Source organism: Mauremys mutica, chromosome 8 (genome assembly GCF_020497125.1).
Source record: "Mauremys mutica isolate MM-2020 ecotype Southern chromosome 8, ASM2049712v1, whole genome shotgun sequence".
Taxonomy (NCBI): domain Eukaryota; kingdom Metazoa; phylum Chordata; order Testudines; family Geoemydidae; genus Mauremys; species Mauremys mutica.
In genome coordinates this window covers 61,097,919-61,123,929 of record NC_059079.1, presented here as the reverse complement: position 1 = coordinate 61,123,929, position 26,011 = coordinate 61,097,919, and the positions used below count along the sequence as shown (strand labels likewise).

The following is a 26,011-nucleotide window of genomic DNA, read 5'->3' as shown; positions in this document are numbered from 1 at the left end:
CAAAAATGAAATTCCTGCAAGCTGCATGGAAACTTTTTAAAGACACCATAATAGAGGCTCAACTTAAATGTATACCCCAAAATAAAAAAATTAGTAAGAAAACCAAAAAGTGCCACAGTGGCTAAACAACAATGTAAAAGAAGCAGTGAGAGGCAAAAAGGTATCCTTTAAAAAGTGGAAGTTAAATCCTTGTGAGGAAAATGAGGAGTATGAATTCTAGCAAGTGAAGTGTAAAAATATAATTAGAAAGGCCGAAAAAGAATTTGAAGATCAGCTAGCCAAGGACTCAAAAAGTAATAGCAAAAAAAATTGTAAGTGAAGCAGGAAGCCTGCTAAACAACGAGTGGCCTACTGGATGATCGAGATGCTGAAGGAGCACTCAAGGACGATAAGGCCATTGTAGAGAAACTAAATGAATTCTTTGCATCAGTCTTCATGGCTGAGGATGTAATGGAGATTCCCAAACCTGAGCCATTCTTTTTAGATGTCAGATCTGAGGTACTGTCCCAGATTGAGGTGTCATTAGAGGAGGTTTTGGAACAAATTGATAAATTAAACAGTAATAAGTCACCAGGATCAGGTGGTATTCACCTAAGAGTTCTGAAGGAACTCAAATGAGAAATTGCAGAACTAACACCTGTGATTAGTAACCTATCATTTAAATCAGCTTCTATACCAGATAACTGGAGGATAGATAATGTGATGCCAGTTTTTAAAAAGGGCTCCAGAGGTGATCCCGGCAATTACAAGCCAGTAAGCCTGACTTCAGTACCGGGCAAACTGGTTGAAACTATAGTAAAGAACAGAATTGTCAGACACATAGATGAACATAATTTGTTGGGGGAAGTGTCAACATGTTTTTTGTAAAGGGAAATCATGCCTCACCAATCTACTAGAATTCTTTGAGAGGGTCAATAAGCATGTGGACTAGGGTGATCCAGTAGATATAGTATACTAATATTTTCAGAAAACCTTTGACAAGGTCCCTCACCAAAGGCTCTTAAGAAAAGTAAGCTGTCCTGGGATAAGAAGGAAGGTCCTCTCATGGATTGGTAACTGGTTAAAAGATAAGAAACAAATGTTAGGAATAAATGGTCAGTTTTCAGAATGGTGATAGGTAAATAAGTGGTGTCCCCCAGGGGTCTGTACTGGGACCAGTACTATTCAACATATTCATAAATGATCCAGAAAAAGGGGTAAACAGTGAGGTGGCAAAATTTGCAGATGATACAAAACTATTCAAGATAGTTAAGTCCAAAGCAGACTGCGCAGAGTTAGAAAGGGATCTAACAAAACTGGGTGACTAGGCAACAAAATGGCAGATGAAGTTCAGTGTTGTTAAATGCAAAGTAATGCACATTGGAAAACATAATCCCAAATATACATATAAAATGATGGGGTCTAAATTAGCTGTTACCACTCAAGAAAGAGATATTGGAGTCATTGTGGATACTTCTCTGACAACATCCACTCAATGTGCAGCAGCAGTCAAAAAAAGATAACAGAATGTTGGGAATCATTAGGAAAGGGATAGATAAGACAGAAAATATCATATTCCCTCTATATAAATCCATGGTAAACCCACATCTTGAATACTGCATGGAGATGTGGTCGCCCCATCTCAAAAAAGATATATTGTAATTGGAAAAGGTTTGGAAAAGGGCGACAAAAATGATTAGTGGTATGGAACAGCTTCATATGAGAAGAGATTAATAAGATTGGGACTTTTCAGCTTGGAAAAGAGACGACTAAGGGGGGATATAATAGAGGTCTATAAAATAATGATGGGTGTGGAGAACGTAAATAAGGAAGTGTTATTTACTCCTTCTCATAACATAAGAACTAGGGGTCACCAAATGAAGTTAATAGGCAGCAGGTTTAAAACAAAAAGTATTTCTTCACACAACACAAAGTCAACCTGTGGAACTCCTTGCCAGAGGATGTTGTGAAGGCCAAGACTATAAGAGGGTTAAAAAAAGAACTAGATAAATTTATGGAGGATCGGTCCATCAATGGCTATTAGCCAGGATGGGCATGGATGGTGGCCCTAGATTCTGTTTGTCAGAATCTGGGAATGGGCGACAGGGAATGGTTCACTTGATGATTACCTGTTCTGTTCATTCCTCCTGGGCACCTGGCATTGGCCACTGTCAAAAGACAAGATACTGGGCTAGATGGACCTTTGGTGTGACCCAGTATGCTGTTGTTAGGATAGAAGGAGGTTTAGGTTCTCCTGTTATTGTAGCTATAACACCAATGCTTGGTTAGTGCTTCTTGGTACAGAGTTGCCAACCCTCCCTAATTTTCCACAATCCTCCTGATTTTTACATGTAATTATGAAATTATTAATTCAGGTGCAAATCTACTAATTTTGTAAGTGTGTGTGTCTCACTCACCACCACCGGGATCTGACAAACACAGCTAATAATGCTGTAGCACGGGGGAGGGCATTCTTCTCCACCACCTCTCTGGCAATACACAGACTGCATAGTGTGGCTCTGATAGGAGGCAAGCCACAGTGATTTTGAATGTGTTGGGTGCTGCTGGATTCACTGCCCAAGTCCCAGGCTATGTGTTGCATTTTACTTGCACTGTGTGGGCTCGCTGGACTATGTTAGTACCCTCTAGGCACCTGGAGTGTGCCAGCAAGGTCCACATAGGGCAGATAGAGCACAACATGCAGCCTGCGGTTTGAGTGATGAATCCAGCATGCCAAACCCGACTGAAATCCCTGCGGCTTGCCTGCTATCACTTGACACTTGCTGCACAGTCTAGAGGAGAGAAGCCAGGGGAGGAGGAGGTTGCAATGGCAGAGGAAGGAGGGGAACGCAACAGAAGAATGAGAAGATGAGTATCATCCCAGGAAGGCAGTCTAGGCCTGGGACTGGCCAAGGTAGTTAAGAGCCCTAGTGGCATAGGAGGACAGCTTACCTAGGGCTATTCCTCCCTTTCTCCATGTTTGGGGGTGGGGTTCAAGGGGCCCAGGTATCTCACAGCCCATGGGCATAGACAGGAACAAGAGGCGCCGACTCCGTGGGTGCTCCGGGGCTGGAGCACCCATGGGAAAAAATTAGCAGGTGCTTAGCACACACCGGCAGCCAAGCTCCCTCCATCCCCTCCTCACCACCTCCTCCCCCGAACGTGCTGCGTCCTCACTCCTCCCCCCGCCCCGCGCTTCCCTCTGCCTAACAGCTGTTTGGTGGCGCTTTGGACTTCCTGGGAGGGAGGGGGAGGAACGGGATGTGGCGTGCTTAGGGGAGGAGGTGGAGAAGAGGCAGGGCAGGGTGAGGACTTGGGGGAAGGAGTGGAATGGGGGCAGGGCGATGGCAGTGCAGGGGCGGGAAGAGGCAGGGAAGGGGCGTGGCCGGGGGGGTGTCAAACACCCACCTGGCTAAGGGGAAGTTGGTGCCTATGGGGAGAGGGAGAGTTCCCAGTTTCTGCAGGAAGAGGGGAGAGAGAGGTCCAGGCAAGCTCCCCAATTCCTTCCTAATTATTTTCACGAACATCCCTAAAAGTTTCAGAACCAGGTTGGCATCTCTGCTTAGTGTATGCTAGTAGAATTTTCTCAGGATTGATTTGCAATAATTTGGATGTTTTTTGACAGACACATAGCTTTCCAAGCAGTCTCCTTCCTTTTGCACACAGACAGACATATCTAATTACTAGCCAGCATGAAAATTGAGCTGAATTAAAGAGGTACGGGTAGCAAGGGAAAGTATGGACTTGTCTGACAATCACTTAATCCTTCCTTTTTTCTGTTTTGAGAGAGGCAGGATGAATAGTTGTGTGTGGTCATTATGGATTCTAGTATAACAACATTTTCTGATTTTTTTTTCTCTTGAGAGCATTAATGATCAATTTTAAGTATTTTCAAACAGCCAGGTTCAAACTACTAGTTTTAATTTGTAATTAGCACTGTTTTGCTGTTGGCTTGATATGTTTTGAAGAAATGCATCTGTAAGGTTGCTCAAGGCAATCTGATTCTGTTTTCTTAATATTCAGAGGGATATAGTACGCAACATTTCCAGGGAAAAAGCAGCTACAATTAAATGACTAACCATTTCCTTAAAGTGCTACCAGAGTTTAAGCTTTTTGGACCCTAAGCCTGGAGGAAGAAAAACTTGCCACGTTGCTCTTACTAAAGCAGCTGTCAACTGGTTATAGGAGTGGAATTTTTTTAAGTGCATTTTTGGGGGACGAGTCAGTAAGGCAGTTATGTGATACATCCATGTTGACTGCAGATATAATTTTACATTCTGCATATTTAATTATACTGTAACTGCTAATAGTATTTTTTTCTCTCACTAGGACTCTGTCCAGGAGAGCGTCATTACACGAGACATTCATCGAACATTTCCAGCACATGACTATTTCAAAGACACAGGAGGAGACGGGCAGGAATCACTGTACAAGATATGTAAGGTATGGTCAGTTTTTTCTGTTTTTAAAAAAAAAAAGTTGTTTGAGATTTTGCTGTGATTTTACTTCCTTGTAACTCTGGTCTGGTTCAAATCAGTGGTCAGTTAGATCTTAAAACTTATTTTGAATTAGAGATGTGATTTCAGTGTTCCTCAGGATTAGACCTACTAAAGTAGATCTTGTAACTTCATATTCTGTATCTCCTCAAGTGAGACTGTGGGAATATTACGGTCTCAAGTCAGCTTTGCTGATGGGCAGTACGGTCTCACAGGTGTGTTGCTGTAGAGGCACAGGGCAATTGAGCTTTGTCACTTGGTCTGCAGTAGAGAGCTGCCAGGGCAGTCTGAGCCTCCAGAGCCAGTTCTGCAGTGACAGTAGCAAAGAGCCTCTCCGAAGCAGCTACTCAGAGAGTAACTCCCATAAATAACACTTAACTCTTACGTAGCACTTTCACTCATAGATCTCAAAGCACTTGATGGAGGAGGGTATCATCAGCTCCATTTTATAGATGAAGAAGCTGAGGCACTAAGTGAAGTAACTTGTTCCCGGGCACAAAAAACGGACCTGCCACAGTGGAGAGATGCGCAAAGTGGGGTATCACAGCTAGATCAGTTATGTTCTTCCACCATTGTAATTTTCAGCCAGGGGTGGGAAATAAGATTAGATTTTATTTTATTTTTGTCATCAGGAATTATTTTGGCGAAGGTGTGGGATTATTAGTTATGCTGAGTTATATCTCATCAAATTGCTTCTTGCAAGTTTAGGTATCCTATTGCAAACTGACATGTCCTAAAATAGAGTCAGTTACTGGCTATCCTATGAATTTCAACATGCAATTTGAGCTGATACACCAGGGGTGTGCAAACCTTTTGGCCTGAGGGCCACATAGGATGACCAGACAGCAAATGTGAAAAATCGGGATGGGGGTGGGGGGTAATAGGAGCCTATATAAGAAAAAGACCCCAAAATCGGGACTGTCCCTATAAAATCGGGACATCTGGTCACCCTAGGGCCACATTTGGGAATAGAAATTGTATGGCAGGCCATAAATGCTCACAAAATTGGGGTTAAGGTGCAGGAGGGGGTGAGGGCTCTGGTTGGGGGTACAGGCTCCAGGGTGGGGCCAGAAATGAGGAGTTCAGGGTATTGGGGAGGTGGAGGTTGGGGCAGGAGAGTGAGGGCTCCAGTGGGGGTGCAGGCTCTGCAGTGGGGCTGGGGATGAGGAGTTTGGGGTGCAGGAGGGTGCTCTGGGCTGGGACCAAGGGGTTTGGAGGGTGGGAGGGGGAAGGGGGTTGGGGCACAGGGAGAGGCTCGGGGGTGTAGGCTGTGGGCGGCGCTTACCTCAAGTGGCTCCCAGAAGCAGCGGCATGTCCCTTCTCTGGCTCCATTGGCTGCGGTTCCTGCCAATGGGAGTTGTGGGGGCAGTGCTTGGAGTGGGGGTAGCGTGCAGAGTGGAGGCCCCTGGCTGCCCCTAAGTGTAGGAGCTGGAGGGGGGGCCATGCCGCTGCTTCCAGGAGCTGGAGGGGGGGCCATGCCGCTGCTTCCAGGAGCTGCATGGTGCAGCCCCCGACCCTGCTCTCCAGCTGGCGCGGGGCAAGCCCGAGACCCCACTCCCCAGCAGGAACTCAAGGGACGGATTAAAACAGCTGGTGGGCTGGATTTAGCCCGTGGGCTGTAGTTTGCCCACCCCTATGATACATAGTCACAAAAAAAACTTCAGAGATCTGATTTAATGTAACCGAGTGTAACCTGTACAAAGGTCTTTCCCTTTACACTTTACAATGTTTGATTTTATCCAATTATCAAAAACAGGGGGCTCGTATCTGCCCCTTTCACAGGTTTGCAATGAGAGCAAGAGAGCTATGATTCTGCTGTATGGGGAACAGGCCAAAGAGAGGTCATGCAGGGAGTGCTGCATTCTTTGGCAGTTCTCTCCAGGACAGGTCAGAGTGGAGTTGTATGTGGGCTTAGATGGAGTGGCTGGATAACCAGTAGATTTACAAACTTTATGGAGCCACTTGCTAAAACTTCACTGTTTATGAGAAATGTAGTGGCTGTGCAGGTGTTCTGTGGGTTGGGGAGGAGGATTCCATCCCCCATATATTTATATAAGTCACTTGTCTAAAGCCAGTTTGAGCAGGTGACAAATTTCACACACTCTTCATATTTTTACATCCCAAGAGATCTTAAATTTCTGCTTTAAACCATATATACCTATTCCGGTAGGCAGCCAGAAGTGTGTTAATTGTGTCTCCCTCCTTTTATAAGGATGGAGTGGGGAGCAGTAGTGACAACCTATGTCCCCAAAAAGACTTTTGCTGGGGTGGCATCACTGGGGGACCTCTGACATAGTGGTCCATGCTCCTAAAAACGGGGCTGGCACCTTTTCCTAGGGACCTCTTTTGCAAGGGAGTGGAGGTTGCATCCAGTATTCCCTTTAATTTTTTTTTGTGTGCAGAATGAATAACTGCCTAGGCACTGCCTCTGCCACTCCCCTTCCCTCTCCCTGTTACTTGTCTCATCCTCCATTCCATTACTAGACAGAAATGGTAAAATTGTCTATAATAATGCAGGAAGGCAGAAGTGTTCAATTAATATTTCTGTTCTATATTTGGGAAATAGCTGGATGATGTATACAAATTATATGACAATGGTGAAATTCTTTCTATTCCAACAGTAATTCAGTAAGATGTTGAACATCAGTTACTAAATTTAGACATTTTAAAATCAGCAAGTCCAGATAATTTGCATTCAAGAGTTTTAAAAGTGTTGGCCAAGGAGCTCACTGAAATGTTAATATTGTTTTTCAGTGAGTCTTGGGACAGTTCTAAAGGACTAGAAGAAAGCTAATATGCCACTATTTAAAATTGATAAACAGGATGACCTGGGTTATTATATGTCTGTCAGCCTGAAATTAATCTTGGGAAAAATGATGAAACTACTGATACAGGACTCAATTAATAATTAAAGAAGAGTAACACATTAATGCCAATCAGCACAGTTTTGTGGAAAATAGATCTTGTCTAACTAATTTGATACCTTTTTTTGGATGAGATTATAAATTTGGTTGATAAAAAGGGAAAAGTATTAGACTTCAGTAAGGTATTTGACTTGGTACCACACAACATTATAATGAAGAAACTAGAACAATGCACAAAAAACTCCAGCATATCTCAAATGGATTAAATATGGCTAAAGTGATAGGTCTCAACATGTGATTGTAAATGGGGAATCATCATCAGTGTTTCTAGAGGAGTCCTGCAGTGATCAGTTCTTGGTCCCATAGGTGCCGACTTCCCCTCTTCCCGGTGGGTTCTCAACCTACCCCTGGCCCCGCCTCTGCACCGCCCTCATTCAACCCCTTCCCCAAACTCTCTGCCCCTTTCCAGCCCCCATTCCACCCCTTTCCCCCAAGTCCCCGCCCCTGCCCTGCCTCTTCTCCGCCTTCTCCCCTGAGCGTGCCGTGTCCCCACCCCTTCCCGTCCCTCCTGGAAAGTCCTAAGTGCCACCAGTAATAGAATGCCATTTATTTAAATAGTTTTGGATGTTTCTATATTTTCAAATATATTTATTTCAATTACAACACAGAATACAAAGTGTACAGTGATCACTTTATATTTATTTTTGAATACAAGTATTTGCACTGTAAAAAAACAAAAGAAATAGTATTTTTCAATTCATGTAATACAAGCACTGTAGTCCAATCTCTTTAGCATGAAAGTTGAACTTACAAATGTAGAATTAAGTAAAAAAAAAAAAAAAGCATTCAAAAATTAAACGATGGAAAATTTTAGCACCTGCAAGTCCACACAGTCCTACTTCTTGTTCAGACAATTGCTCAAACAAACAAGTTTATTTACATTTTCAGGAGATAATCCTGCCCGCTTCTTGTTTACAATGAGAACAAGCGTTCTCATGGCACTGTTGTAGCCGGGTCGCAAGATATTTACATTCCAGATGCGCTAAAGATTCCTATGTCCGTCCATGCTTCAACCAGCATTCCAGGGCACATGCGTCCATGCTGATGATGGGTTCTGCTCGATACAGTCCAAAGCATTGTGGACCGACACATGTTCATTTTCATTATCTGAGTCAGATGCCACCAGCAGAAGGTTGATATTCTTTTTTGGTCATTTGGGTTCTGTAGTTTCCGCATCAGAGTGTTGCTTTTTTAAGACTTCTGAAAGCTTGCTCCACACCTCGTCCCTCTCAGATTTTGGCACTTCAGATTCTTAAACCTTGGGTTGAGTGCTGTACTATCTTTAGAAATCTCACATTGGTACCTTCTTTGTGTTTTGTGAAATCTGCAGTGAAAGTGTTTTTTAAAATGAACAACATGTGCTGGGTCATCATCCGAGACTGCTATAACATGAAATATATGGCAAAGTTTGGGTAAAACACAGCAGGGGACATACAATTCTCCCCCAAGGAGTTCAGTCACAAATTTAATTAATGCATTATTTTTTTTAACTAGTGTCATCAGCATGGAAGCATGTCCCCTGGAATGGTGGCTGAAGCATGAAGGGGCATATGAATATTTAGCATACCTGGCATGTAAATACCTTGCAATGCCGGCTACAAAAGTGCTATGCAAATGCCTGTTTTCGCTTTCTGGTGACATTGTAAATAAGAAGAGGGCAGCATTATCTCCCATAAATGTAAACGAACTTGTTTGTCTTAGCGATTGGCTGAACAAGAAGTAGGACTGAGTGGACTTGTAGACTCTGAAGTTTTACATTGTTTTGTTTTTGAGTGCAGTTATATAACAAAAAAAATCTATATTTGTATATTGCAATTTCATGACAGAGATTGCACTACAGTAGTTGTATGAGGAGATTTGAAAAACACAATTTCTTTTGTTTATCATTTTTACAGTGCAGATATTTGTAGTAAAATACTTTGATTTCAATTATATCACAAAATACTATATATATGAAAATGTAGAAAGACATCCAAAATATTTAATAAATTTCAATTGTTATTCTATTGTTTAACAGTGCGATTAAAACTGCTATTAATCATGATTCATTTTTTTAATCGCAATTAATTTTTTTGAGTTAACCGTGTGAGTTAACTGTGATTAATCGACAGCCCTGGTTTTTATCAATGATCTGGAAGAAAACATAAAATCATTACTTACTAAGTTTTCAGATGACACAAAGATTGGAGTGGTAAATAATAAAGAGGACAGGTCACTGATTCAGAGTGATCTGGATTGCTTGGTAAGCTGGATGCATGCAAATATGCATTTCAGTATGGCCAAATTCATAAATCTAAGAAAAAAGAATTCAGACCGTACTTACAGGATGCAGTATTTTATCCTGGGAGCCAGAGACTCTGACAAAGACTTGGTGGTCCTGGTGGATAATCAGCTGAACATGCGCTCCTAGTGTGATGCTGTGGTCAATGGGCTAGTGTGATGTTTAGATGTATAATTGGGAAAATTGAGTAGGAGTATAGAAGTTATATATTACATCTGTATTTGGCACCAGTGTTATCGCTACTGGAATACTGTGTCTAGTTCTGGTGTCCACAATTCAAGGAAGATGTTGATAAATTGGAGAGGGTGCAGAGAAGAGTCGAAAGAATGATTAAAAGAATGGAAAACATGCCTTCCAGTAGTAATGTCAAGGAGCTTAATTTATTTAACTTATCAAAGAGAAGGTTAAGGGGTGACTTGATCAGTCTATAAATACCTATATGGGGAACAGAAATTTGATAGTACAAGGCTCTTCAATTTAGTGAAGGTATAACAAGATCAAATGTATGGAAGTTGAAGCTAGACAAATTTAGGCTGAAAATAAGGCATACATTTTTAACAGTGAAGGTAATTAATCACTGGAACAACTTAGCAAGGGTTGTCGTGGATTCTCCATCACTGACTATTTTAAAATCAAGATTGGATGTTTTGCTAAAAGATCTACTGTAATTCAAACAGGAGTTAATTCAGGGAAGTCCTGTGGCCTGTGCTGTGCAGGAGGTCAGACTAGACGATATTGGTATAGACTGATACAGCTTGTTCAGGAAGGACAATTAGAGAAGAGGTGTTGCCTTGTATGTTAAAGATGTATTCACTTGCACCAAGGTTGAACAGAAGTGTAAGGCAGATCAATTGAAAGTCTCTGTGTAAGGATAAAAGTGGTATAGAACAAGGGTGATATCATGGTAGGGGTTTTTAATAGATCACCTAACCAGGAAGAAGACATGGATGAGGCTTTTTTTAAACAACTAACAAAATCATTCAAAATACAGGATTTGATGATGATGGGAGACTTCAACTATCCAGACATCTGCAGCAGGGTACAGATTATTCAGCAAGTTCTTGGAATGCATTGGAGAGAACTTCTTGTACAGAAAGTGGAGAAAGCCACTAGGGCAGGGGCTACTCTGAATTTAATTCTGACAAACAAGGAGGAACTAGTTGAGAATCTGAAGGTGGAAGGCAGCTTGGGTGAAAGTGATCATGAAATGATTGAGTTCTTGATTTTAAGCAACAGCAGGAGGGAAAACAGCAGAGTAAAGACAGTGGACTTCAAGAAGGCAGACTTCAGCAAGCTCAGAGAATTGGTAGGTAAGATCCTATGGGAAGCAAGTCTAAGGGAAAAAAGAGTTAAGGACAGTTGGCAGTTTTTCAGAGAGATATTATTAAGGGCACAAAAGCAAACCATACCTATGCATATGAAAGATAGGAAGTATGGTAAGCAGCTACCCTGGCTTAACCAAGAGATCTTCAATGACCTAAAACTCAAATAAGATTCATACAAGAAGTGGAAACGAGGTCAAATTAAAAAGAATGAGTATTTAAAAAACACAAGTATGTAGAGACAAAATTAGAAAGGCTGAGGCACTAAACGAGATTGAACTAGCTAGAATATAAAGGGTAACAAGAAAGCATTTTACAAATACATAGGAAGCAAGAGGCAGACCAGAGATAGGGTACACCCATTACTAAATGAGGAGGAAAAGACAATAACAGAAAATGCAGCAGTGGCTGAAGAGTTAAATGCCTTTTTTTGGTTTCAGTTTTCACCAAAAAAGTTAGCATTGATCAATGACTAACATAGAGAACAACAGTATAAATGAAGTGGGATCAGAGGCTAAAATAGCAGAACAAGTTAAGAATTACTTAGAATAGTTTGATGTCTTCAAGTTGGCAGGGCCTGAGGAAATACATCTTAGAACACTTAAGGAACTGACTGAAGAGATCTCTGAGCCATTAGCGATTACCTTGGAGAACTAGTGGAGGATCGGAGAGATACCTGAAGACTGAAAAAGGGAAAATATAATACCTATATATAAACTCTTCGGATATCCCTTGATGCGAGGATGATGTCTGCCAAGGGGGTTCATTGGTGGGTTTCTAAGTGGCTGAGGAGCCCAATTCATGCTGTGATATTACACTCCATATCCTTTATGGAAATATGCTTATGATATGGATATGGCATAACTAAGATATACTTTATGCAAGATGGTTCATGTAAGATATCATTGGAAAGGTTATGATTTACTGAATGTGATTATCCAATTTGTATGCCTTTATTATTTCTGTGTCTGAATCTAGGAATATTGACTATGTATCTGTATTTCAAATGTGCTACTTTGGTTGTCACCCACAACTAGCCCTTCAGGTACAACAATGAAAAAGCCAGACAGGGCTGATGGCCCATTAGTAAAAACAATTGACTGTGAAAGAGCTTAGTCTTCCTGTGGATGCTCCAGACAGCCTGTGAGTAATAGCTGCTACCACCCTGCAGAGACATGGGTCTGAGTCACCTGGTACTGGGACTCTCCCCTCCCCCCGCCCTTGCAATGCCAGTGTTTTTCCACTGGAAGACAAAGGGTTACTGCCATACACAAAAGCTATATAAGGCAGGGGAGTGACATCATTGTGGTTTTCCTCTGCCTCCCCACCCAAAGAGACACTGGGAAACATCTGGAAGCAAGAACTGAACCGGGAGCGGGGGAGAAGAGTTGAGCCCAGGCTGGAAGGGTGTCTAACCTGTGAATAGTAATACCTGAAGTTACAAGCTGCAGGCCAGTGCAGCGGGCTTTCAAGGATCTCTGTAATCTGCCTGAAACAACATTTAGGGTGAGAAATTACTATTTGTAATCAATTTTCTTTAGTGAATCAAGCTTAGTTTGAATATTTTGTTTTATTTGCTTAATAATCTGCTTTATTCTGTTTGCTATCCCTTATAATCACTTCAGATCAGCCTTTTATAGTTAATACATTTGTTTTGTTTATTATTAAACCCAGTTTGTGCAATTTTTAACTGGGGGGGGCAAGAAAGGGTGCATATCTCTCTTCATATTGAGGACGAGGGTAAATTTTTAGGAGCTCGCGCTGTGCAGATTCTTTTATACAGTGCAAGACAATATACCTTTGGGTCTGCACTCTAAGGCAAGTGGGCACCTAAGTGCTGAGGCAAGTCCCTGAAACTGAGTCTTCCCAGAGCTAATCTCAGTGTCTGTGTTTTTCTGCAGCTGGGTGTGGCCCTGCCTATGTGTGTGCTAGAGGAGGTTTAACAGCCTGGCTCAACAAGACAGGGTAAGGGGGGCCCAGGTTGGCAGAACACATGGGCTCAGTGGTATCTCAGCACATCAGATGGCACCTTGAAGTGGAGCAATCCATCACACATGCCCTGCAGATTTTCCCACAGACGTGATAGGTGTACTCTTGGAGGAGATATAGTTGTTGGTTGGACAATTGTGCCCTTTCTTTCCTCCTTTGCCACTTCTTTGTCTCATGAGCACAGCTGTTCTCCTCAAAATGAGCTGTGGCTTGGCGTATGGTGTGATGCCACTGTGTTCTGTTCCGCTCTGAGTCCTCCCAGTTTGTTGGGTTGATGCCTCCCTTTTTAAGATGTACTTTCAGTATGCCTTTGAAGCGCTTCTGCTGCCCTCTGTGAGCCATTCTTCCTTGACTTAACTGAGAAAAGAGTACTTGCTTCAGGAGGTGAGTGTCAGGCATACGTACAGAGTGGCCAGCCCAGCGGAGTTGGTTTTCATGACTTACACTTCTGTACTGCTGATGTGGGCTGCAGCGAGCACGCTGATGTTGGTGCGTCAGTCTTCCCAGCTGATCCCGAGAATCCTCCTGAGGCAGCAGTGCTGGAACCTCTCCAGCCACTTGAGATGTCATTTGTAGGTTTCCCAGGTCTCACACCCATAGAGAAGGGTGGGGATGACAACTGCCATGTAAACCAAGATCTTGGTGCCTGTTAGCAGATCCCTATCATTGAAGACTCATTTGAGTAGTGTTCCACACAGCAGATCCTGTATTCAGTTTCTGTGTCAATGCTGGCTGTTTGGGAGAGATGGCTACCAAGGTATGGAAAGTGGTCCACATTTTCCAGGAGTTCTCCGCCGATGATGATTTGTGGAGTACGAAGAGTAGTCTGTGCTGATGAGGGCTGATAGAGTATCTTGATTTTCCCGATGATGAGAGGAAGACCCAGGCTGTGATAGGCATCTGCAAAAAGATTTAGGGTGCTTTGTAGATCGGCCTCTATGTGTGAGAGAATGACGCAGTCATCTGCATACTGATCAGTGATGCCAGTTCTCATGATCTTAGATTTTGTTTGGAGACGTTGGCGATTGAGGAGTTGCCATCCATCCAATACTCAATTCCGATTCCATCAGGAAGGCGGTTGCAGATGAAAATCTGGATCACAGCAAGGTAAATGAAGAAGAGTGTTGGAGAAGTGACATAGCCCTGCTTGACAACAGCATGAATGATGAATGGTTTGGTCTCTGAGCTGTTGCACAGAATGGTGGCAGTCATCCCATCATGGAATAGTCTGATGGAAATGAATTTCTGTGAACAGCCAAACTTACACAGCACGTTCCATAGGGCATCACGATCAGGGAAGCGGCTTTCCCATTGTTACAATATTCAAGAAAAGGGACAAATCTTGGTGCGGGAACTACAGAGGTATTACCATCCTCTCCATCGCAAGGAAGATCCTTGCCTGGATCCTACTAAACGGCCTCCTCCCTCTCCCCCTCCTCCTCCCACCTCCTGAAATCACAGTATGGCTTCAGGCCATCCCAAGACACAACTGACATGATCTTTGTGGCACAACCGATTCAGGAGAAGTGCAGAGAGCAACACCAGGAACTGTTCATGGCATTCATCGACCTAACCAAGGCCTTTGATTATATCTATAAAAAGGGGAATAAGCACAACCCACGGAATTGTAGACCAGTCAGCTTAACTTAGATACCTGGAAAGATAATGGAGCAAATAATCACATAAGCAATTTGTAGGCACCTAGAAGAAAATAAGGTAATAAGTAACAGTAAACATAGATTTGTCAAGAACAAATCATGTCAAAACAACCTAATCTTCTTCTTTGACAGGGTAACAAGCCTTGTGGATAGGGGGAAAGCATAGATGTCATATATCTTGACTTTTTAGTAAGGCTTTTGATATTGTCTCACATGAGCGTTTCATAAAGAAACTAGAGAAATATAGCCTAGACCTTAGAGAAAAATGATACTCAGAGAGTAGTTATCAGTGGCTCACAATCAAGCTAGGACATGTCAAGTGGGATCCTGCAGAGATCTGTCTTGGGTCTGGTTCTATTCAATATCTTCATAAATGATTTTGATAATGGCATAGAGAGTGCACTTATAAAGTGTGCAGACAATACCAAGCTCGGAGTGGTTGCAAGCGCTTTGGGGGACAGGATTAAAATTCAAAATTATCTTGACAAACTGGAGAAATGGTCTGAATTAAATAGGATGAAATTCAGTAAGGACAAATGCAGTGTACTACACTTAGTAAGGAATAATCAATTGCAGAAATACAAAATGGGAAATGACGCGTAGGAAGGAGTACTTCAGAAAAGGATCTGGGGTTATAGTGGATCACAAACTAAATATGAGTCAACGCTGTAATACTGTTGCAGAAAAAGCAAACATCATTCTGGGATGTATTAGCGGGAGTGTTGTGAACAAGACACAAGAAGTAATTTTTCTACTCTTCTCAGCTCTGAGAAGGCCTCCACTGGAGTATTGTGTCCAGTTCTGGGCACTGCACTTCGGAAAAGATGTGGACAGACTGGAGAAAGTCCCAAGGAGAGCAACAAAAATTATTAAAGGTCTAGAAAACATGACATGAGGAAAGATTGAGGGGGAAAATAGGTTTGTTTAGTCTGGAGAAGAGAAGACTGAGTTGGGGGACATAAGTCTTCAAATACTTAAAAGGTTGTTATAAGGAGAAGGGTTATAAATTATTCTCCTTAGCTACTGAGGACAGGACAAGAAGTAATGAGCTTAAATTGCAGAGGAGATTTAGGTTAGACAGCAGAAAAAACTTCCTAACAATCAGGGTAGTTAAGCACTGGAATAAAATTGCCTAGGGAGGTTGTGGAATCTCTGTTGTTGGAGGTTTTTAAGAATAGGTTAGACAAACACCTGTCAGGGATGGCCTTGATAATACTCAGTCCTGCCTCAGTTTGGGGAATGGGACTAGATGATTTTTCGATATTTCTTTCAGTCCTACATTTCTATGATTCTGTGATCACAGTAAGTCTGGCTTGAAAATCTATGAATCTATATACCTTCTCATAAACTTATTCCTCCGACCTGTCCATTTCCTGCTCCATCTTAATTATCAGCTCCTCACCAGTGCTTTTGCTTCTAGTTTTTCAACTTGACTGCTGACAGATATTGTGCATCCAGAAAAAAAAGGGGGAGGGAGGGACAAGCGGGAGGGGAAGCTCTAGACTTCCACCCAGCTAGCTTGGGAGCAGCAGAGATGTCAGGCTCTCAGGAGCAGTAGTAGAGGACACCCCCCTTTGCCCCCCCCCCAAAAAAGCTGGAAATTGCAGGCAGTAGTGGCCCCTGCTCCTCCTGGCCAACCAAGAACTGCAGATGCTGGACCTTCCCTTATTCTGACCACTGGGAGATGTGACAGTGACTTTGGCTCCCTTTCCACCTCCTGTAGAGTGCCAGAACCAATGACCCTTGCCATCTCCCCCAGTAACTGGAGCTCTTGCTCATACGGACCCCTGCAGCAGTAGCCTGCTTCTTCTCCAGGCTGCTCCTGTTGTTACCCCAGCTGCCTGGAGGAACCAGGAGGCTCCCTCTCCTCTGGACTGTTGACTTTGGCTGCTTCCTGACCCTCCAGCCTTGCTGAGAGTACTGGCAGGGCTCTCTGAGCAATGGAGGGGGGCCCCTTAAACCTTGGCATAGTGTCCTCCTAAAATAGTTTGGTCGGCCCCAGTGAGCGATGCTCCTACCTCTGCTGCAGGCTCCGTGCAGACTTGTGCAGACATCACTGTATTAGTTGCACTCAAGGTCATGTTTTCAAGCTCTTATTCACATTTGTAACAGAATAACTGGCCCTTTATATGAAATCGGTCTCAATTATTCTGTTCTAGTCCAGATGCATGCTAGTTGGAAACAGCCCAAAGTCAAGAGAGAGTTCAAAGCTCATAAGGAAGAGCAGGACTAGGTTGAGAGCTTTAGCAAGGAGATGTCGCTGAAGGAGGGAGAGTTCACTGATGAACAGTGGAGCCAAATCAGGCTGGTGAAAGCAGAAGGCAGAAAGTAAATTAGGGGAGTCACCTACAAACGTCTCCAGATCAGAAAGCTATGCCCAGGGCTGAAGGCTGCGAGCAGAGGACGGAGATGTCTGTTGGCTCTCTGAGCCAGAGAGCTGAAGCCAAAGGGCCAGACCAGGCTGAATGCTGGTGAATGATGAACTTGCTGATGTCTCTGTGTGAGAGCTAGAGCCAGACCTGAGAATGAAGCAGGGCAGAGAAGCACCATAGTTAATGGGGCTGGGGCAAGGCATAGTGTGAGACATCAGAGCCATACCTGGGGTAGGTGTGGTGAGAAATGCCAGGCCTGTACCTGGGAGTCTAAAGAGAGATGCTGGAGTGTGGTGAGAGATGTTCAGAGCTGTACGTGGTGTGTTGGGATTTGAGAGAATGAATGTGCTCTTCTGACTGTGCTGAGGAAATCTGAATTGTGTTTGTGTGGGACCGTTTGTAATAAATTAACCCTGGTAATAGCTATTTATACTTGGAAAGCTTGTGTGGAGTTACTGGGGACTCTGGAAGAAACACAAAACTGAGGCTAGTGCACTGGTTGTGCTGTTGCCTGCTTCAGGTACTCCTGCCAGACATGGCCACTTTATCACATATGGTGGAGAATATGGGCAGGCGATCAGTGCCTGGAAGAGGGAAATTGAGGCTGGGGGCTGTTGAGGCCACAAAGGGGCACCCAGGAGACAGCCACCTGACGACAGTACTATAAGGGCTAGAAACATAATTTAAAAAAACCAAACCTCAGGACTTAGTATAACATCATCACATGTCTCCGCGAGCCAGGGCCCTGGGAATGTGCCTGTTGTGCCTATATCTAATCTGGTCCTGTGTTCAGGGCCGCCCAGAGGGGGGGGGCAAAGGGGGCAATTTGCCCCGGGCTCCGCAGGGGCCCCCAAGAGAAGACCGGAGGCTCCCGCCTCCGCCCCTCTCCTGGAGCCTCAGCGCATCAAGCGCCAAGTCTCCGGCCGAGCCCCTGAGCCCCGCCCCGATCCGAGCCGCGTGATGAGGGGGCGGGGCTGGGAGCTCCAACGGGGCCTGAGCCCCGCCCCGCTCAGAGCAGCGTGGGGAGGGGGCGGGGCTGCGAGCTCCGGGCTGAGCTCCCAGCCCCGCCCCCTCACCACGCGGCTCTGAGCGGGACGGAGCTTTGGCCCCGCCAGAGACGCGCTCGGGTAAGAGGCTGGGGCCGGGGCGGTGGGGAAGCGGGACCCACTGCCGCCGCCGAAGCACAGCCTGGTCTTCGGTGGCGGGGGGCCCCTTCTGTTCCGGGACCCGCCGCCGAAGTGCCCCGAAGGCCCGCGGCGGGGACCCCCCCCCGCCACCGAATTACCGCCGAAGACCGGGCTGCACTTCGGCGGCGGGTCCCGCTTCGGCGGTAATTCAGCGGCGGGGGGCTCCCGCCGCGGGTCTTCGGGGCACTTTGGCGGCGGGTCCCGGAACAGAAGGGCCCCCCGCCGCCGAAGACCCCGGGCCCCCGGAATCCTCTGAGTGGCCCTGCCTGTGTTTGTTACATAGTACAAGAGCCTTGTCAAGTTTTAGAAGAACCGTTTTTAAAAGTTAATGAAGTTGCTTACAAGAGAGATGATTTCATGAAAACCTTCAGTGCTGAAAGCAATGGCTTGGCAGCTTTATAGTAGAGAGAGTCTTTTAACAGATACTGTGCACTCTTGCTGCTCTCCTAATGTGAAAACAGGAGACATTTGAAGAATGCTGCTGTTTAATAGGGCCAGGAAAGGTCTCTGTTTTCTTCAATAGGAGAGTAGAAAGCTGGAGAGGAGTGAGTTTCTCTGTGCCCCAGTGAAATGAGAAATGATCTGAACTGTCAGATAAGAAGGAAGACTTAAAAGCTCACTGCCATGTTTTAATGGATCTGTCAGTTCTTGTTTCTTCTCTTAATCTCTTCAGAATAGAAAGGAATCAGGAAAGCGTGATGCTTTTTCTGTTGCGGCACATTTGTGTGATGAAATTAAGACTCTAGAAATGAACTTGTAAGGCTGAAGATGGTAATGGGTGATGAGAAAAGAACCAGCAGTGACTGACTCTATAAATTTCATTGGGGGGCTTCAGATTGGCTAGTATTTTATAGAGCAAGTGTTTTCATTTCTTGCACTCTTGCATTTTTGTTAATTTTATGAAAATTAGAACAATTTTTGGAGAGTTCATTCTCTGTGTCACCGGGTATAATGGAATAGTGCTGATGGCCTACTTCCATGCCTACACATCTAGTTAAAGGCTCTGTGCTATAGGGATACAAACCAATTGGCAGAAATAGTCCTCTCAGCTGTTTGGTTTGGAGTATCTGCAGTGCACAATTTAATTTGAGGCATGTTGTTTTTTCTCATTTTCTGATTAAAGCAGCTTGTATTTGATGGAGAAACAACTGCTGTGACTTTTTAATAGGAAGAATCAAATATGTTGCAGAGAAATCAATATCCCAGTTTGTTTAGGTTAATAATCTTATTGTACAAAGAACCAAACAAAAATAAATGCAGCACTCACCTGTTTCTGCAAACATGGTTGTGTTTTATTTCACAGGCTCAAAGTGGGTGTCAATGTTTCCAATGAAAACTGAGGAACTGGAGGCGGATCCGCGTCATTTGTGACATGGCACCTTTCATTGCTGGACACTTTCTTTTTTTTCCTCATCTAGTTTATAGTTTATTCTTAATCCTACCCATGCTTGTAGAAATGGGGATGAATTATTCAGCACAGCACTTGGTTTACAATGGAATAACATAATCCCACTGCAGCAATTGACCAAATCTCTGTGTGTTTGGTCCTCAGAGAGAGAATTACAAGCTGTTTCTCTGGAGCAGCTAGTACTGATCATGCCCAATGTACTTTCCTTTGGACTCTCTTAGCTATAGGAGATAATGTAATGGAAACGCTGTATTGATTCGTGCTATCATGACATGTAACTTTTATACCATGATTCGCCTATTTTGATTGTTTGCTCTTTGGCTTATCCCTCAGTGTGGCAAAGCTGCTCCATAATGCTATCCAGTCGATTTCTCCTTTGTTTATCCTTCAAACCTCTTTCCTGATTCACTCTATTATAGTGTCCTCTCCTTCAGTGCTCTCTTCTTCTTTATATGCATATATCCTTACTGCAACCCTAGGCATCCCTGTATTCACAACTTACACACTACTGCAATAATGGTTGGACAAAATATGCCTTGGGAGATATCATGTGAAAGTTAATAACACAATGGTTATTAATATCACTGTAAAATGCATGGTTTAATGCTATTTATGAAGTTATGAATTTCCTTTCTGTGATGTTACTAGAACATGTTTAAGACCAGACAGCCTATCTTAGGTAAAGGTGATAAACAGGTGTGTCCTAGACAAAGGAATGTGGGTTTATCTTGATTTGTAGATTGGCCATAAACAAAGCTGTCAAGCTAAACTGGTGGGGGTTATCCTGATCCTGAACTCAAGAGACAGAGAATTACCATGGGTCTTGTATCCCAGAGACGCACAGGAGACTGGATCCCCAAGAGGCCTTCCAGACTTATAAGACAAAGAGAATCCTTTTGGGGATATAAAGGAGAGACTCCATCCTTCACCTTACGAGACAAAGAAACCAAGCAATTTGATCTCTGTGATAGGTCCTGGCCAGTAAAAAGTGGAAAGGAGACTGAGTTAGAGAAACCATCTTGAAAAAAGACTATCATTCTAGATTCAGTTTTAGCCTTTTAGATGCATGTTTTAACTATTTGCTTGTAACCATCTCTACCTTTATCCTTTTTACTTGGTATCACTTAATCCATGCTCTTTTGTTAACAAACTTGTTTTGCTTTCATTATTAATCATCAGTGGTGTGTAAGACCTGTACCATGTGTGCTTCTAGAAAGCTAACAGGTTGGAATGTTTTACTGTATCTGTAAAGGCAGCAAACCTAACACTTTTTCTGGTCCCTGCAGTAGGATGATTTGGGAGCCAATTCAGGGCTAGAAGGGTGCTTAGGTCTGCCTGCCAGGTGTAGTAACGAGGTTGGACAAAGCCAGCATGAGGCTTGTGTCCTGCTGGCAGGCTGTTGGGGTCAGAGCTCTGGACCAAAGCTGCACAGCCACAAAACACCCAGGGCTATAGCAGTTGGTGACTGCAGGACTGGCCTTAGGGAAAATGGTGCCCTGGGTGAACTTTATTTTTGGAGCCCTGGTGCCTGTGGGCGCACCTTCCCCACCGCCCCTGGTCCCCCGGGGCTCCTTGGGCTTCCCGCCTTCATCACCTGCAGGAAGGGCTGCGGAAGGAGGCATTTCTGAGCCCAGCCATATGCCCCCTGACAACTGTGTCCATGGGAAGGGGGGACCCAGAAGCTGGCCCTCTGGCTCCAGAAGGGCGAGTCCAGCTGCCTGCGCCTCCTCGCCAGGCTGTTGGCATTGCCTACCTCATTGGGGTTGGGGGAGACCCGGGGCTGGCCCACTGGCTCCGCAGGACAAACCCTGGTGCCTGCGCCTCCCAGCCAGGCTGGCAGCCCCAGCCGGCATCGCCCACCCCGTGCCCATCTGGCCAGGGCTCCAGCCCCGGGCTCTGCTGCACTCACCCCAGCTCCAGCAACCCAGGCCTGTTTGCAGCACTTGGATGGCGTTTTCTCTCCCCCACCCTCCAACCATGGTGCCCTGGCCATTCGCCCACCCTGCCCACCCCTAAGGCTAGCCTTGGGTGACTGAATCTCTTAGTGGCCTGGGTGAACCCCAAAACATCACACTTGCAACTTTCCTAATTGTCTCCCTCTACTGTTTCCCATAAGTTACAGTATGAAAAGTTGCTGCCTTCATCTACTACCTTTCTGTTGCTAGTCAGAGGGCAGGCCTGACTCCTACAACAGCCTGTTGTGCCAGCCCGTGGAGATGCTTAAAGCATAAACAGTATCAGTTTAAGGATATTTTAAATATAATTTTTGTTTTTTTACTCCAGGGTTGAAAAGCAATTTTGTAAACATTTTCATGTTTTAAGCAAAAACATTTTGTAATATTATCTTGTCCTCTTCAATGTACATATTAATAAGACTCTCCCTCTGTGCATCAGCAAGGAAGGAGTAATGCTAGTCTCACATATGAATTTTCTGCTGAGACTGCACCAGTTAAAAGGTCAGGTTTGTGAAGCCACAGTGCTGGAAGGAAAATAAATGATTTATTGTGCTAGGAGGCCTGCCTGAAGAGATTGTAAATATTTCTTCATTCTCCCAGTCTCAGATTGTAGTTACGGCTCTGCATGAGGCTTATTGTGTGAAACTGAAATGCCTTGCAGTGGGTACTTCATAAGTGGATTAAATAATTCAATAATCATAGCTCTGCGTAAACGCAGTGTTGTGGGAGGGTGTATTATATGATATATCCAAGATATCCCAGCTTGTTAGATAAAGTATTAGGAATACTGTTATTCTGCAACCTGGACGTACAATTAGCTATTCGACTGGTTTGGGTGCAGAGTTGTAAATTACTGTACAACCAAAATTATTAAGAGACCAAACATGAAGTAAATAACTTCCTAGCCTCTCAGCGCTATAAACTCTTAAATAAGAGACACAGATCCAAGTTTTTTAGAAGGTCTCTCTATAAGTCTATAATATATAACCAAACTACTGTTATATGTAAAGTAAACAAGGTTTTCAAAATGTTTCAGAAGCTTTATTTAAAATTAAATTAAAATGCAGGTCTTATCAGTTTAGTGTGATCCTTGCCCTTGCTTTTCCTTGCTGAGTTTTCCAATGTCTGGCACGTATTTGGATACTTTAAGCTGCACACAGGCTTCTGAGTGATCACTTGTTAACTGGCTCCGAGAGGGACAGAGGACAGATTTCATGTGTGAAAATACCTGTTCACACAGGTATGTGGATCCAAATGCTGAAAGCATTGCAAATGCAATTTTCTTCAAACAGTTAAATTTCACTGTCAGGGATGTCCAGCAGGTCAGAATAGAGGCCCCATGATCTCTCTCGATAGCTTCAAGTGCGCTCCGCAGATCCACAAACTTTGATGTCCACAATTCTGAGCTTTTTAACTGAATGAGTTGCATTTTGAAATCAACACCCATCCACTGAAATACAGACAAATCCAAGTCACTTTTCTTGAACTTTTCAGGTTTAATTAGAAAAGAAAGCATTGGGCCAAATCTCTGGAAATCTTGAAATCTGTCAGAAAATTCTGATTCCAGTTCTTGCATGTACTTTCCAATCTCATCGACATTGACAGTGCAATGTGTTGATAGTTCTTTTATGAGTCGGAAGTAGCAGAAAGTAGAAGTTTGAATATCCCTGGAAAAAACTGCTAGTTTCACAACAAATGCTTTCCAGGCTTCATAATGATCCAGAACTGTTTGCCCTGCACCCTGTAGACAGAGGTTGGGTTTGTTTAGGTGAGCAGTGATATCAGTTAGAAACATGAGCTTACACAGCCATTTGTCATCATCCAGTTCGAGGTAGTTTTGTTCTTTTTTTGACAAAAAGGTCTTGATTGCATCAAAACAGTTTACAAAGCGCACCAAAACCTTTCCACGACTTAGCCACCGAACGTTGCTGTGAAGTGGGATGTCGTTATAAGCACTGTCCATCTCTTCTAGCAGTGCTTGAAATTGTCTGTGAGTCAAAGCAGATCGAGCAACAAGGAAATTCACAATTTGCACCACTGTATTCATCACATTATTAAGCTCTGAATTAGAAATTTTAGCACACAGGTTTTCTTGATGGATGATACAGTGAAATTTGACTGTTGGATGGCCAATTTGATCTTCAAGTAACTTTACAAATATTTTTCTGATGTCAACGCCTCGTTTTTCAAAATGGTTTGCAAAACTTTCCAATATATCTTCCCCCTTTGTTGTGCCATGCAGGGGTTTTAGGCAACAAAGTAAGAATCATAGAATCATAGACTTTAAGGTCAGAAGGGACCATTATGATCATCTAGTCTGACCTCCTGCACAATGCAGGCCACAGAATCTCACCCACCCACTCCTTTATCAAACCTGTGTCTGAGCCATTGAAGTCCTCAAATCATGGTTTAAAGACTTCAAGATGCAGAGAACCTTCCTGCAAGTGGCCCGTGCCCCACGCTGCAGAGGAAGGTGGAAACCCCCCAGGGCTTCTGCCAATCTGCCCTGGAGGAAAATTCCTTCCCGACCCCAAATATGGCGATCAGTTAAACCCTTGAGCATGTGAGCAAGACTCACCAGCCAGACACCCAGGAAAGAATTCTCTGTAGTAACTCAGATCCCACCCCATCTAACATCCGCTAGTAGTCAAAGATGAATTAATTGCCAAAATTAGGTTATCCCATTATACCATCCCCTCCATAAACTTATCAAGCTTAGTCTTGAAGCCAGATATGTCTTTTGCCCCCACTAGTCCCCTTGGAAGGCTGTTCCAGAACTTCACTCCTCTGATGGTTAGAAACCTTTGTCTAATGTCAAGTCTAAACTTCCTGATGGCCAGTTTATATCCATTTGTTCTTGTGTCCACATTGGTACTGAGCTTAAATAATTCCTCTCCTTCCCTGGTATTTATTCCTCTGATATATTTATAGAGAGCAATCATATCTCCCTTCAGCCTTCTTTCCTCTTGGATTTCATCGGAAGCACAATATCTTGCAATAACTGCCAAACGTGGAACGTCGTTTATATCCACGCTCTCATCAACTGCAACACTAAACACTGCTGTGTCTTTCAATGCAGTCGTCTGCTTTTCCTTAATGTTTTCTGCCATTTCACTTGTGCGTCTCTCAACTATTCTGGCAGAGATGGGCAGTTCTTTTATTCTAGATATGATTGTATCTTTCTTTGGCAAATCATTTAACAAAACCTCCGAACCGCTGAGAAAAACTTCTTTTATATATTCCCCATCTGTAAACGGCTTTCTGGTTTTTGCAATGCACTGTGCAATCTTGTAACTTCCTTCTGTAGCTTGATTTTTACTTACACTTAAGCTTTTAAAAACACTGCTTTGCTTCTCATAGGCTGCTACTGCCTTTTTGATTGATTCAGTCTTGTCTGCTTCGTCAAGAAAGGTTTTCTCGTGCTTCGTTTCAAAATGTCATCAAACGCTTGATATGCGACAAACACTTTCATAACAGAAAGCACAAATAGCACGGTCCTTCAATAAATCCAAATGCATCTGTCCAAGCAGGCTGAAATAGTCGGACATCTAGCTTCACTTTCTTAGGAGCTGCCATTTTGTCAAATGTTCCCTTCAACTCTCAGTGGGAAAAAAAATGGCGATAGAGGGCAGGCACAAAGTCAAACGCAGTGTGGTCTGATATAAGCAATTTTAAGATTGGGGTGCTGTGCTGCACCCCCTCTTGCCTCATGTGCAACCCTCACTGTCCCAGGCTGGGGACAGTGGGCCACAGCGGGGAGGCTGCACAGCACTGATCCAAGGCCAGGAGCAGAGCCCAGGGTGGCCTGCTGGGACTCCAGGCCGGAAAGCAGGCTGAGCAAGGCTGGAGATCCAGACCCCAGCTGGCAGGAGATCAGCAGCTGAAACCCCAGATCCAGGGGCGGCTCCAGGCCCCAGCACGCCAAGCGTGTGCTTGGGGTGGCAAGCTGTGGGGGGCACTCTGCCGGGGCTGCGAGGGCGGCAGGCAGGCTGCCCTCGGCGGCTTGCCTGCGGAGGGTCCACTGGTCCCGTGGCTTTCATGGACCTCCCGCAGGCATGCCTGTGGAGGGTCCGCTGGTCCCGCGGCTTTGGAGGACTGCCGAAGCCGCGGGACCAGCGGACCCTCCGCAGGCAAACCGCTGAAGGCAGCCTGCCTGCCGTGCTTGGGGCGGCAAAAACCCTAGAGCCGCCCCTGCCCAGATCAGAAGCTGAGGTGAGTGGAGCTGGTGGCTGGTAGGGCTGAGCAGGGCCGGAGGCCTGGACCCTGTCTGGCAGGGGACCTGCGCAAGGTGAGTGGGGCTGCGGCAGAGGGGGACCCCAGCTGGCAAGGGCTAGCAGCTGGAACCCCAGAGCAGCTCAGCCCGCCCCCACTCTGGGGTATTAGCAGCTGGCTCCTGCCAGCCAGGGTCTCAGCCCACTGCCAGCCTGGGGTTCCTTCACC

General features: G+C 44.5%; 1 protein-coding gene across 3 annotated transcripts in view; it reads left to right on the top strand.

Annotated features, from left to right (window-relative positions):
- RABGAP1L (RAB GTPase activating protein 1 like) overlaps window positions 1-26,011 on the top strand; it is a 541,073-nt gene that overhangs the window by 309,078 nt on the left and 205,984 nt on the right. For all 3 annotated transcript variants that reach the window (XM_045026098.1, XM_045026099.1, XR_006581397.1), the window contains exon 14: window positions 4,309-4,422. In XM_045026098.1, the coding sequence (XP_044882033.1) occupies window positions 4,309-4,422 (114 nt within the window). The remainder of the gene's footprint in view (window positions 1-4,308; window positions 4,423-26,011) is intronic.